Source organism: Siniperca chuatsi, linkage group LG8, assembly GCF_020085105.1.
Source record: "Siniperca chuatsi isolate FFG_IHB_CAS linkage group LG8, ASM2008510v1, whole genome shotgun sequence".
NCBI lineage: Eukaryota > Metazoa > Chordata > Actinopteri > Centrarchiformes > Sinipercidae > Siniperca > Siniperca chuatsi.
The window spans coordinates 19238302-19252526 of NC_058049.1; the positions used below are offsets into that span (position 1 = coordinate 19238302).

Sequence of the window (14225 nt, forward strand, 5' to 3'; positions counted from 1 at the left end):
ACTGCACTGTTAGTTTTTCAATGTTTCAGTAATGTTCCTGAATGGTTAAAGAGCCATCCAGTGGTAGTATATTTAATCAAGTACTACACTCAAGTACAATTTAGAGGTATTTCAATTCTATACTATTTTATACTTATGCCACTGGATTTCAGAGGGAAGGATTTTACTTTTTACCTGCCAACATTTATTTGACTGTGACTATAGTTACTTAGTTTTTTGCATATTAACAATTTTCATTCAAAACATATGAACTACAAAGCTAACAAAAATAGTTTAGATATATAAAGCAGTTACATTTAGCAACCAGCTATGACATTAAAATGCTGCTTACATGTTAATGTATGAGTAATGATAATAATCCAATGATATGCAGTCAGAAAGGGGTCTTTCTGCATAGTAAGTACAAGTAATTCTGATACTTTAAGTATATTTTGCCTACTTCTGTATCATATATTATTATATACATGTAGTATTTTTACACTGTAGTACTTTTATGTAAGTAAAGCATCTGACTATTTCCGCTACCACTGTATTCCAACTAGGGGTCCAATTAGCAATTATTTTCATGATTTTTCTGTTGATTATTTTTTTGATAAATTGACAAAATGTTTGAGAGTTTAAGGTGGCGTCTTCAAATGTCTTATTTTGACTGACCAACAGTCAAAAACCCAGATATATTCAATTCAGAATGATATAAAACACAAAAAAGCAGCAAATCCTCACATTTACTTTTTTTCAATCAGCTTCTTATTATGAGTGATGGGGTCTTTCATAATCACAAAATTTCCTGCCAATGTTAGAACAGTTTTGGTTGTTTTTACATGTGAGAGTTCTGTATTTGTGTGTTTTTGTCTGTGCTTTTTCTCGCTGCTTTGAAGTGGGTGGGGCTCGCCTAGAAAAAGATGATGTCACGTACTTCCATGCACCAATCAGAGTTGCCCGTGCTGTCAATCTAATGTAATCAAACTACGCCCACACAGTCCTGATGAAGCAGATTAGCTGACTTTTTGAGTGTTAAACTATTAATAGATACTTTAACTTTGATTGTTGCTTATTTATTCATGTTATAGAGAAATACTTACTACATTTAAAACAAGTTTTCAGGGATTCAAAGGGGCAATATGTAAGATTTGGCCAGAATTTTAGTTTAAAATTCAAAAACTGAACTAACCCTATCAACAGAATGTGGAGAAGTAACCATTAAGACGTCATGTCAAAGACATCTATGTATTGTGTTCCAGAGATATCTACTGAAATTAGCAAGCTAACCTGCTAGCCATGGCCCCTCCTGTCTTGTAATACCACTTGTACCTCGAGAGGCGATAGTCTGATAGTATAGCTCAGATAGTTCCACCTAGGAGATGGGTGCGAGCGGCGAGTTTGCTACGTTACACAAGCTCTCTTAGCTTTTTTCGTCCTCATAAATAAACAAAATAGACTCACAAAATGTCAAGAAAGGAAATATTCTTGCACCTATTTTTCTTTATCAAACAGAAAAATACAACCGTATACCTTCTGAATTTACATTTCTCTCTTTCACCGAACTATTAGGTTACATCGTAAAACGCACTTCATTCAAACAAAATAAAACTCACCAAAACCGTCTTGGTTAAGTCTTTAAAACTGTTCCAACAATCACCAACTCTGGTTTGGCTGAAATAAATCCTTAATCCACCACATTAGATGTGAAAAAAGTCTGGCTGTGTTCACTGGGAGGCTGCTGATCCTGGTTCCATTGCCCGCTCGCCTGCCTCAGGTTCTGGTGCTCAGTAAGTTATTAGGACCGCTAAGTTAGCTGCACGGCTAATTGAGCTAACTAGCTAATGGCAGTTAGCAGCAGCTATGACGTGATATTTGGTATGCAGCCCCCAGATGATTTGGAGTATGAATTCAACAGGTGGAGAGTAGTCTCAAGCCCCTTTAAAGAAGCCACAACCACCAAATATTTGGCATTTTTGCATCATTAAAATACTGAAATGATTTTTTGATTGTCAAAATTGTTGCAGTTTTATTTTCTGTCGATTGACTAATCATTTAATTGACTAATTGTTTCAGCTCTAATTACAATTTGGGCAGCAAGTCCTTAAAATGGACAAGGGCTCATCATGCATACACAAAACACTGGATGTACCTTTTCTTCAGTTGTAAGCACACTCAGCTGAATGTCACTTTTAGTGCTTCATTTATCACTTGACATGATGTAGTAAACACGGTAAGGAAAGTATTTGCATACTGCTGCATCAGGCACAGTTTTGTTTGCTCGTAGCTGTATAAGAGCAGAGTGAGTCTCCCAACAAATTTGTTTTGGGATGCTTAGGAGATGCTACACCCGGGCTATTATCATTTTATGCTGTAACAACCACTCAGGATTTATCGCCCATAGGACTTTTCCATCAATACACTGCACTGCAGATAAATTAACCCAATGACAATCCTTCTCTTACGACAAAAATGGGAGAGCTTCTGCCAGCTCTGCTCTTTGAATCACATCCAATGAATGTGTTTCATTGAACCATCTAGGTTTATGATATTATATGCTGAGAAAAATGTTTGTGGCATTAAAGAAGGGCAGTATAAACAAGAACTATGATTGAATATAAGATAATCATCTTCGTATTGCTACCACTTGTCGTAATGATGATTTTTTTTTTGTGAGTATGTGTACGCCGGCCTCTGAGTGTATGAGTGTTTGACTGTGTATATGCTCATGCCTAATCTGATCCATCTATGATATTGCACATATAGCATCATATCTGCCTTTATACTTATTCCTGGCCCTCTTCCCTCCCTGGATTTCTGTGCTGGAGTCTGCTCAGAGGCAACAACCTGCTCGTCGCTAGTGTAAAGAGAGGCAGGCATAAAAAAAGCGAACGCCGTCTGGGACAGGCCCAGGGCATGCAAGCTGTTCAAAGACAGGCAGGCAATGAGCACCCTGCCAGCCACAAAGCTGCATTTTTATTGCAGAGAAAAAAAACAATAAGAAGTGAAAAGGATTCACAGAAAGAGAAAAAAAAACGAGAGGTACATCTGGGGATTTGTTAGAACAACATTCTGCTGCCTGTGGAGGCATGAAGGGTGGCCATATTGCATCCCCATGGAGAATTGGAGATCCTCCATATCCCTCTTTCTGCTCTTGAATGAAGAACTCAAGAAAACTGAAGAAAATCCACAGTTGGATGTATTATAGAATGTGAAATCTTTGTGTTATATCAAATTCAAGAAAGGGAAAGAAACCTGACCATGGGAGATAAGAAGCCGTGGGAGAGGGTGAGAATGGACAACAGCAGTTGCCAGCAGCTGATAGAAAAATGTCAGCAATAAAAAGAAGGTTCTCAATCAATGTTGTGGATGACACAGTGAAAAAAGGGAGCAATATCAGCATTCTGTAAACCACGGGATGACATTTGTATGCTCATGTAACAACCAAAGATGTAACTAGAGGTATTGCAAACTGAAATAAAATCTGAATAAATATACTTAAACTGATTTAAAATTACAACACAACATTTGCCACATAAAACCCTCTCGGGCATTTAAAGCTCCTTGATTACTTTGACTCTGATTTCTACCTGGCATGTCTCTCAATTTGTTCTAAAAAATACAGGAGGTGAGAGGCAAGGAAGTGAGCTAATGTCTCTACTTATATGAAAGGTGCTCCTCATCTCAACATCAGTTCATTGTCCCTGGGCTACTGAGAGGAGGGGCTGACAGAAATATAGCCAAACCCTTCCTGCTTGCTGTAAAGCTGGGGATATGTAGTGCTTTCAAATCCCTGGCACCAACCTTGGCTGTTGAGGGCCATTTACTAACTGCGATTATAGAATTAAATGGGATTAAAGTGTTATCATTAAACAGAATGTGACCTGCTGACTCTACGACTGAATGAGAGGCTGAGCCTGGTGTGCTGCGACAATTTGCACATGTAGTTATAACTGTATTAAGAACACAATCTTAAAATAAAACTGTCTGTAAACCAGACAAACTCTTTTCCTTTATCAATCAAGCAAGATTACCTTGATCATTTTCAGTGAAAACAGAGTAGGACATCTTACTTTTTCGAAGGCAAATTTTGGCACCGAAACAATGAGGGCGTCTCAGCTGCAATGTCAATGATTCCTTCTTCCCACAGTATCACGTCTTGCATTGATATGTCAGAGCAATAATCATCTGAATATGAGTCAAGTGTTCTGCATTTAGGGGAAGGCCAACACTAGATGCCCCTGCTATCTTCAGGGGCATATATCGCGACTGCCAGAAAAGCATCTCAGCCACAGCCACTATTGGCTGTTAATTAGAGAGTGCTCCACCAAGAGCACTTCTACCAAGAGTGTTGCAGCAGAAATGGAGACTGAAGAAGGGGAAAGTCCTTTTGTATCAAAGCATACAGCTCAGATTCACTCATCTGCCCCATCCTGTGTGAAGTGGTGTACTTTGGTGTCTCTGCAGCCTCTAAATTATATGCAACAGTTCATGCAGCTTGTTATTAACACTGATTAATAATGCAAATATGATTTATCATGTTATTCAGGGTCTTAGCGAGAATGCACCATTGCAAAAATGACCCCCTTAAAACCTCAAATGTGCAGTTTTCAGAGTATTGTTATTGTCCCCTATGGATGGAGCAGTGACCCCCTACTAAAGTACTACTGGGCCAATGATCCCCTCCAGTGATTACCTTTATAGTTATACCATGTCAATTAGTGCTGAAATGATGACTAATGGAATACTCAATCATTCAAAATTATCATAAATTATTTAGATAATTTATTTAGACTAGGAAAAATGTGAGGACTGATTGTGGTATGGAGTGTTGGTTAGACAAAACAAGCTTTTGAAGACATCACGCTTTAAAAAAATCATGAAGGTCATTGATTTTTATTGTTTGTTGATAGTTTATACATATTACATTTTGCAATTAATACTACAAAAATAATCAACCAATTAACTGAATAAGAAATATTCATTATATACAGCACTTATACTAATGGCATACCCTACCAGTTTGGTTAAGAATCTGTGTTTGAGTTTTCATAGTTCAGGAAGAGGCTAAAAGTAATTGCATCATTATTTGCTACTCTTTTATATGCCTCAGTGAATGGTATGTTATGTAAAAACTCTGGGGAACCTATCATTTTCAGTCTGCTTCTTCTGTGCTGTGGCAAACTCTGCAGTGTAAAGGTCATACTTGGAGGAAAACGGTTTGGCGTTTACTGAAAATGTGTAGCTGTGGTTTTACATTTAGGCCTCTCTGTCTGGCGGGGCTGAGGCACGCCGAGCCTGGATGAGGGTGAAGTCAAGGTCATCCTGGTTGTCTGTCCCCATCAGGCTCTAAAGAAAACTCCAGTCTGCAAAATGCTGGCTCTCCTTCAGCAGCAAAACAAATGATGGTGGAGCTAGCTAGTGGATCGATGTGCAAGAGGGTACACTGTATGAAAAAGAGGCATCACATTATTGAAAGGGTAGCACACTAAATACATTTCTTCTCTTCAGTGTCACTGGGAAACAGAATAATTGGTTAGCAGGCTTGTGTTTGTATGTATGTGCTCTAAAGGCGATTAACAGCTACAAAAATCATTTCAAGGAGAATAGGAGGCGAAAAATAGAGAGTGATGAAAATCCAAGGTGTCATTTTTTGAAAGATGCTAAATCTTTCAGTCTGTGCTTTTGGTAAATGTCAATTTTAAGCTGAAGATGATTAGCAAAACTACAGTAGCAAAGTCAATGAATAGTTTAACATTTTGGGAAATACTCTTAATTCACCTTCTTTTCGGGAGTGAGATGTAAAGACTAATATCACTGTCATGTTAGCTTAGCTTAATTCTGTTAACATCTACCAACATGTCTAAAGCTCACCAATTAGCCTAACACATTGTCATTTGTTTAATTCATCCACAAACAGTGTTGGTTGGATTTTTTTAGCTTTCAGTCTTTATGCTAAACTAAGATAATCAAGTCCCGACTTCAGCTACACGTAGACTGGCATCGTCGTTGCTCACATCTTACCAACCACAATCTGTCAGTCAGACTATATCGCATAGCCTATGTGCTTAAATTAATATATTCATGTTTAAGTAGAAATTATTGTCTTACACCATAAATAAATTACATTTATGCTTTTTAACCACTTTTGGAGGCCAGCCATCTTTTCACCCCACTGGAGGAAAACATTAGCCTTGACATTAACATTTCTGTTTGTGTGCAGATTAAATGAGATGCCACGTGTTAATTAGTGAGCTTTATGTGTTGGTAGGTGTATTGTTGAACTATGAACAGAACCAGGACAGCTGTTTCCAATCTTTATGCTAAGCTAAGGTAATCACATCCCAATACCAGCCCTGTAGACACGACATCAATGTTCTCATCTCACGACTTGTAAATAAGTGTGTTTCCCAAAAATATGCCTTTAGAGGTCCGTAACTTAACAGCACTTTGAACTGCTGCTTAATAATGTGCACAAGTAAGTTAGAATTATTAAATTAGAATTGTTAAAGGATACACAGGAGAATAATTTCCTGTCAACGCTGTAAAAAGATGGTCATCACCATCTGCAGTATCTGAGGGTTTTACGGACTGAGCAGTCAGCAGTGCATCACAACTAGTAACAACAAAATCTGTCTCAACTGGGGACAGGTCTTGCCGTCTGCCTAATTAAAGATGTTGAGGGGAGAGGTTGGTGTGATCTGGCCGGAGGTTCTGTGTATCTCTGTGTCATCAGTGTCTTGCTGTGCTTCATCCCAAGGTTGCTGCTTGTAGCTGTTGCCAGGCTGGCTGAGAGCTGCGGGGTGTGAGGCCTTTTTCTGCCTAGCTCCAGGGCAGGTGTGAGGAGGCTTACAGGTCTGAGTCAAGGTTAGCACACGATGAAGAGTGAGTGTGGCGCTGTGGGGTTTGTCCAAGAAAATGCGGCAGACCTAAAAGTCTGAAAGTCAGACTTGTGAACAATTACAGTGGGAGTAGCTGTGATCCATCTAGCGCTCATATCACTGCAGTAGAAGTGTTGCAGAGACTTTTTTTCCTGGAGCTTTCTGTCACTTACTTATTAGATGCAGACTGATGGATTCTAAAAGCCAACTCCTGCTATTTTTGCATTATAATCAGCTCATTTCATCTTTGTTTCGATTTCACTTTCTTGGTTTGTTCCCCTCTGTCTGACATCCTATAGTGTTGGAAGTTTAAAGCCTTAATGATGGGGAAGCTGTCGGAGAACGCTTATCCACCCATGCAGCTTGATAGCATGAGTGAAAGGCTTTGTGTGTTTGTGATACCTCGTGCGCCGTTCTTTGTGAAAAACACCGCCAACTTCTCTTTCCTTTTGTGGACATCTGAAGGTTGTCCACGAACGTGGGAGAGAAGTGGTTTATTTAATTTGGGAGGTTGTTCAGTCCAAGCAAGGATGATTGTTATTGTTTGGTGCTACTGTATAATGCACTCAGATCAGTTCAAGTTCACCATAGCTAAATTAAAAGCTGTAATTGTAGTTGAAATGGGTGAAACTGAAAACGTCCTTCAAAGATTTTTTGCAGCCTGCGATGTGAAGATACAAGTTTGCTTTTCATCACTCTCTCCTACTCAGCGGTAATGTCGTAAACGATCCACAGTAACAAATATCCAACGTCCCCGGCCTAACACGCACACCCAAACAGATGATAAACTGACAGTTTGTTTTTGTGACAGAGCCAGAGCCAGAACATGTGCAAACATGCTGATTTTGCTGTAAACTTGTGTTGCTGTGTTTGTAGAACGCAGATGAAAACTGAGACATGGTTGACAGGTTTCTGCATGGCAGCCGCTCAGAAGTCCATCCACAGCAGATTGCAAACTCATAAATAACAGACCTCACAAGGCCCAGTTGAAAACCCTGTCCAGCATGTAATGCGCAAAAAGGCCAGGAAAATTTTGAGTTTCACTACTGGATTTATGTGTAGGTCCAGAACAAATGGAAGAAAAAATATAGAATAAAAGGCAGCATATGGTGGGTACCACAGTGAAGGAATGACTTAGAACACCGCTTACTATTTTCAGATAGGCTGCGTGGGTTGAAACATGCTGTTATGCACTGAAGGTGTGATATTTTCAAAGCAGAACGAGATCTACATCTTACTGTCTCACTGTAAATTCCTTTGAAATGTTTTTTTCTTATTTCTACCTTCTGTCCAACAGTTGCTGAGGACTCCTATCCCTGCACCTTGAATGACTTCAAAGTGAGCAGGAGCATCAAGGATGTTCCATGTTGTTCCTGTTCCTCTCTCATTATCAGCTCCTCCTTAATGAACACTTCCTCTTACTGCTCCTTCTCTCTTGTTGTTCCGTAGTCGACGTAGTCGCTTTGTATCAAGTTCAGTGGCATTCACTCGCAGGACGCCACTGCATTTACAGAGATTGTTGTAGCCACTTATACAAGCTGTGGCTCTTAGTTCTCATCCCATGGGTGGTTTACTATATCAATGTTTTTCTCCTGTAGGTTGTGACCCTGGGGAAGAACAGTCGTGGTTACCACTACATTCTGGCCAATCTTGTGAGTACTAACTGAGCCATTCCCCTGGGAGGGAGTGGAACCGGCTTTCTGCTGCATGTGATGGGAGTCTCAGCCATGACCACAAATGTGCATGCACAATAAGTGGATTATAGGCTTTTGTACGAAAACAGAAAAAGCAGACCTGTATATGTTTTGTTTGTTTTTTTCTCTCTACCGTATATATGGGTCTTGTTTTGTTTGTTGCTCATGCCTTATCAATCACAGTCTGGCATCCAGACTACATTGCATATTTACCTAAATTAATATATTTATATTTTGGTATAAATGAATGTCCTATGCAATAAATAAACAGCATTTAACCTCTTAACCATCTTTGGAGGGCAGCCATCTTCTCCTCCTACTCTGGGGATGGAAATATTCATTTAGCCTTGATATTAGCATGAGAGTTTTAAAGTGGAGGCCGGCCCTGCTCTCACTTGCTGATCCCCTGCTGTTTCCCCCAACTTTAGAAGATGTGATTATGCAGCAGTCAGACACATGTCCTTGCATGCTGTGACACAATGCTGCACTTAAAAAACAGCAATTTGACCATAAAAAGAAATAACTCCATGTCATGACTCTAGGGTAAAGAAAGACATTTAAAGGCAGCTGGAGTAGCAGAGGTTTTTGAAATGCAATTGAAATTTTTTTACATGGCAAAGCAATCTGAATGAAAGTAGGCCAGCTGGTTCAAGTAAAATATTTAGTCTTCTACATGATCTGACACAAACTCTACAAAGTATCTACTGGCAGGTTTTTTTTTTAATCTGTAAATGAATTCAGGTTACAACACAAAGTGGGAAGAGAAACATTTGCCTTGGTGTAATGGCAAACACATGTTGCTTTCTCATTCAGCACAGAGTTCATAATAAAATGCACCTTGCACACTGCCAGAAGAGCTGTTAATATTTTGTGGTGCTTCCCCCAAGGTTATATTAAAAAAAACCTAAAAGGAAAAACAAGTGACATGAGTCTTCTCCTCCCCCATTTCTCTTTTCTCTCATCTCAGGGATTTTCTAATGTGAGCTTGGACAAAGTCTTTGCCGGTGGAGCCAACATTTCAGGGTTTCAGATAGTCAACCCTGAGAACCAGATTGTGCAGCAGTTTATGCAGCGCTGGGAGCGGCTAGATGAAAGAGAATTCCCAGAAGCCCGAAACACTCCTCTGAAGGTACTTTGCTTGCAAGGCCTTGCATTGCGCATGCAGAATACAACGATCATCCCTTCTGAAGTGCTCTCTATCGGTTCTTCTCCTCCTCTTCTCCTCTGTTTGCCTTTGTCATTCCCTCTTCTTCCTACCCCTCGCTTCCTCCTCTTTGCTTTGCATCCCTCCCAGCAATCGATATATTGATAGGCGGTGCAAGGCAAGGTTATACCGCAGCTTCAATTTACATCTAATTAAGCAATGATCAAGAAAGAAATGGATTTTGAGTGGCATTTAATTAGATTTTGTCATGGTGCAGTGGTCAGCAAACAAGTGGCTCAACCCTCAGTGGTGAAAAGGTCAGGCGAAGTTGGAGGGGAAGTGCGTGGGAGATAAAATTACGCATTAATGCTCTTTTTTCTCCAGAACTCTGCACTAAAAGTTTTGAAAGAGGTCCTGACCATCAGATAAGTCTTGGCTTTTCTAATCAAATCTGTCTAATCAAACTATTTCTATGATAAGCAAGGCATCAGAGCTTGCACCCACCCCACCCTCACTGACCTGACCTGGGGGCAATTTTTCTATGAACAAGAACTTATGCAAACAAAATCATTTGAAAGATGCAATGATCACATGACAATTCTACACATAGTTTTTACTCTCAGTACTAAGTTATTTTGTCCTAAATAACTTGTAAAGGCTTTACTACAAAAACTGTAACAGCAGAGCGATATCTCTTTATCTTCTGTCTCTCACCATGGGTTCCTGTCTCACTGTGTGTTCTGCTGTTTTTTTATTTTGTAAAGTACACATCAGCTCTGACCCATGATGCCATCCTGGTGATAGCAGAGGCCTTCAGGTACCTGCGGCGCCAACGTGTGGACGTCTCTCGCCGAGGCAGTGCTGGAGACTGTCTAGCCAATCCCGCTGTACCATGGAGCCAAGGCATCGACATAGAGAGAGCTCTCAAAACGGTATGGGGGGAGGGGGCGGCAAGCTGATAACTAAAGAAAAGGCTAGAAGAAGTTAAGCAGAGATAGCGAGTGAGAGTGTGATAATAAAGATGGAAAGTAACAGAGAGAAGGGAAGAGAGCGCAGAGCTGTTCTCCTCCCTCTGCCCCTAGATATCTCTGCACGGAGCTCACTCAAATCCAGGCCCTCATTACCATAAAACTACATCTTTTATTAAAGTGTATCCAGTTCATCATTTGATTAACAGACTGCACGCACTCCAGTAGCTCCATGGACATGAGCACCTTAATTCCAGCTATATATGCAAAGTGATGGCTATTACACATTCCCCTGTGTCTGTCTGTCTGTCTGTCTGTTCGTCTGTCCCTCCTGGCAGGTCCAAGTGCAGGGTATGACTGGGAACATCCAGTTTGACAACTACGGCCGCAGGACCAACTACACAATAGATGTTTATGAGATGAAAACAGGTGGGCCGAAGAAGGTAAGACGGAGCAGTGACCTCTATCAACTCTCATCCATCAACTGTCAAATCCAGACCTGATCAAAAAATCCTGGTCTTTATCAAAACACAGCTAACAGCTGGCACACATCAAGGATTGGTTCATTACTTGTCAAAATCATGGAATTCGGCCAACGTGTAATTTTAAATGATTTATTGATCATCTCTGCTAAAAACAAAACTCAATGAGTGTTGGCCACATGTTTTGGCATGCCAAAACTTTGCCCTAAACAATTTTGAGGGAAATGCATGATTGTGTGAAAGTAGAAAACATTTTCAAAGAAGCCTCTATCTCCATTTATTAAAGTACTGAGGGCTTTTGCAGTCATGTGGGACCAGCAGGACTGACAGGACAGGGCAGAGTTATACTGATTGCCTTTCTCTGCCTCTGTTAGGTAGCAGCACTGATGAGCTATCCCCACAAGTCGCACACGGCCTGCAATTTGATAGCTAAAAATGCCCTATCAAAAGACTGATATAAGACTTTCCATGTCATTGGGATAGCACAGATATTATTTGACAGTAATTACCATTCAAATAACCAATTACTATAAAGGGAAACCAAGAATTCCTCTGGCTCCTCTTCAAAATGGCAATTTCCAGTGGTACATTCACATTATAACTGGTACCATATGATGACCTCTGGTTTTATTTCATAACCTCACCGAGTTCCAAGCGACAGCTGTGAATTTCTCGTTAGCTGGATAAGAGTGGGCTCAGTCTGATGTGGCGTTTGATTATGCCGCCTGCCTCCCAGGCCTCTAAAGCCCACACTTCAGTTAGCATCACACAGCCCTTACAGCCATCCCCTTATAGCCATTCAGAGATGGAGGGAGCAGGGAGAGGGATGGAGAGAGAGTGGGAGAAAGGAGGTTAGGGGGAGAGAGTGGGGGAGCGAGGGAAGATGAGACAAGCTGGGCAGCAGTTTGTCAGGACCTGGAGCCCCAGTCACCCCAGTGACAGTTAGAGGATGAAGCTTCTTAGCTGTGACTGTCACAAGTGATGTATGGGCTGATATCTGTCCCAGCTGCTCATGGTGAGATCAGGACTTTGCCTCTGGAGCAGCACTCCATGACACAGCTCCCCACAGTCTCGTCCCCTGAGCAACACTTCTCAAATATCACTGTCGTACAAAAGCTGGGAATTCACATTTAGAGCTTTCTCCAGTCTGGCAAGTGCACTAACTACATCCTTGACTGTAACCACAGTTTGGAGCTGAAGTTTGAGAAGTTTGCTGCTTTCTAGCGCCTCCACTTGGTGTTTAAAAACTCTGCACTGTTGTACACCTGTCTGGCCCAAACATTTAAAGGAGGCACAAAAAAAAAGAAAATGCGGACCAGATGTGACGGGGAAAATCCTAGCCAGCAACAGTTAGACTATTGGCAGCAACATATGCAACACGTTTCATCGTGAGCCAGAGCAGCCATTATTTCAGATGGGCAAACAAACACTTGACATTGGTTTGAGTTAAACATCTGTACAGCAGAGTAACTGCAATGGCAGGATTGTGCAGAAGAAACTGTGGAGCCACTGGAATATTATGCTAAATTATTAAATGTGTATGCAGTTCACAGCCCTGATAATCAATTATTTACCATAAAACCTGGGAAACTGAAGGTGGGAGGGATTGAAGTTGTCTGCCGTATGCTCATGCAGTTCAGTTCCCGCACATTTGGCTATTTGAATGGATGTAGATCATAAAAACCAATAGTATATTTTCATAATATCTTTGATCATGACATTAACTGCATGTTGAATGTAGAAATATCAACTCGTTCTTCATTCCATGCTTAGATTACTGGGCCACTTCTGCCATTTTAGTATTCTGCTAATTCGCAGCTATTTTGGTCAAACTACAGGGTAGAGGCAGCAGGCCTCTGGGAAATACAGTGTTGTTTTAATGAGCCCTGCATTATCAGTAATACTTGAAAGTGTTCCTGCTATATGCTCACTTACATATCGTCAGCGGGTTGGAATGCATCACTAAACACTGTTTTCTCTTTGCAGATTGGGTACTGGAATGAATACGCGCGATTTGTAAATATTATGGACCCGCAGGTCTCCAACGACTCCTCAGTGGAAAACCGAACGATTGTGGTCACTACTATTATGGTACACTTTCCATGCAGTTTTAAATGTTTCACGTATTCTGCCACTCAAGGTCATGGTGTTGATTCCAATAAGTGATACATTCTGTCCTGGGCGGGTAGAACCACATCTTTTTTGTGTTGCTTTCCATCCACTCACTACATGTTGAAACAGTCGGTCTGAAACGGGGGAGTGTTTCAACTGTATCCGTGTGGGTGTCAAAGCATTTTGATTTTCCATACTTCAGTGGCCTGTCGTAGCAGTGACATCACAATAATGGTATAAATGATTATGGTTGACTCCATCAATTACAAAAAGCATACAAACGCATACGTAAGTAGACCTGTCTGTCCTCATCAAGTAAATGTTCAATGACACTTGGGATAGACTGGCCGAAGAATGACTAGAGGATGATTCTGCAATGGTTTCTCCAGCTGGGCAAAACAAAATTAACAGTATTGGAGGAGGGATAAGAAGGTGTGGTATTTTTTCTTGTTATCGCCTCTCCAATCTATTTTATATTGCTCCTACATATGTTCTGTGTTGAAGTATAACTTCCAGTCAGTGATTGGAAGGATCATTTTCTGGGCTTTTTCCCCAGACCAAAGTATGATAAACAAACAAAATACCTTAGATTTATTTATTTTTAACTATATTTACTCAGCTAAACGTTTCAGGCTTATTGGATAGCTTCCATTGTGAATGTATTTACTTACTATGTAATGGCATTATAATTACCTAATGCAGTACCTCATTCTCTGCAAACAAACATTTTAAAATGATAAAGAAAAAAGCGTGATAAGGATCTCTGACATTTATGCACAGTTAGATTTCCTTTGTATTCCAAGGCATAAGCCGGTGTCACTCAATAGCAAGAGAAAACATTTAACATCTCAAGATGAGAAATACAGTCAGGAGGTAAACATGTGTTAACAGGAGGGAAACACTCAATGGCTCCAAGGTGAGGGGATACGTTCAGCACAGAACAAACAAACCATTGCTCTCCTACT

The 14225-nt window shown here is 40.5% G+C and overlaps 1 protein-coding gene across 6 annotated transcripts in view; it reads left to right on the forward strand.

Moving 5' to 3' along the window:
• The window catches only part of LOC122880427 (glutamate receptor 3), an 81110-nt gene that overhangs the window by 45170 nt on the left and 21715 nt on the right, over positions 1-14225 (forward strand). For all 6 annotated transcript variants that reach the window (XR_006378932.1, XR_006378931.1, XM_044205553.1 and 3 more), the window contains exons 5-9: positions 8459-8512; positions 9522-9683; positions 10463-10630; positions 11005-11109; positions 13135-13239. Coding sequence is in view for 4 of the 6 variants with exons in the window: in XM_044205553.1 (XP_044061488.1) it covers positions 8459-8512; positions 9522-9683; positions 10463-10630; positions 11005-11109; positions 13135-13239 (594 nt within the window). In the remaining 2 variants the exon portion in view is untranslated. The remainder of the gene's footprint in view (positions 1-8458; positions 8513-9521; positions 9684-10462; positions 10631-11004; positions 11110-13134; positions 13240-14225) is intronic.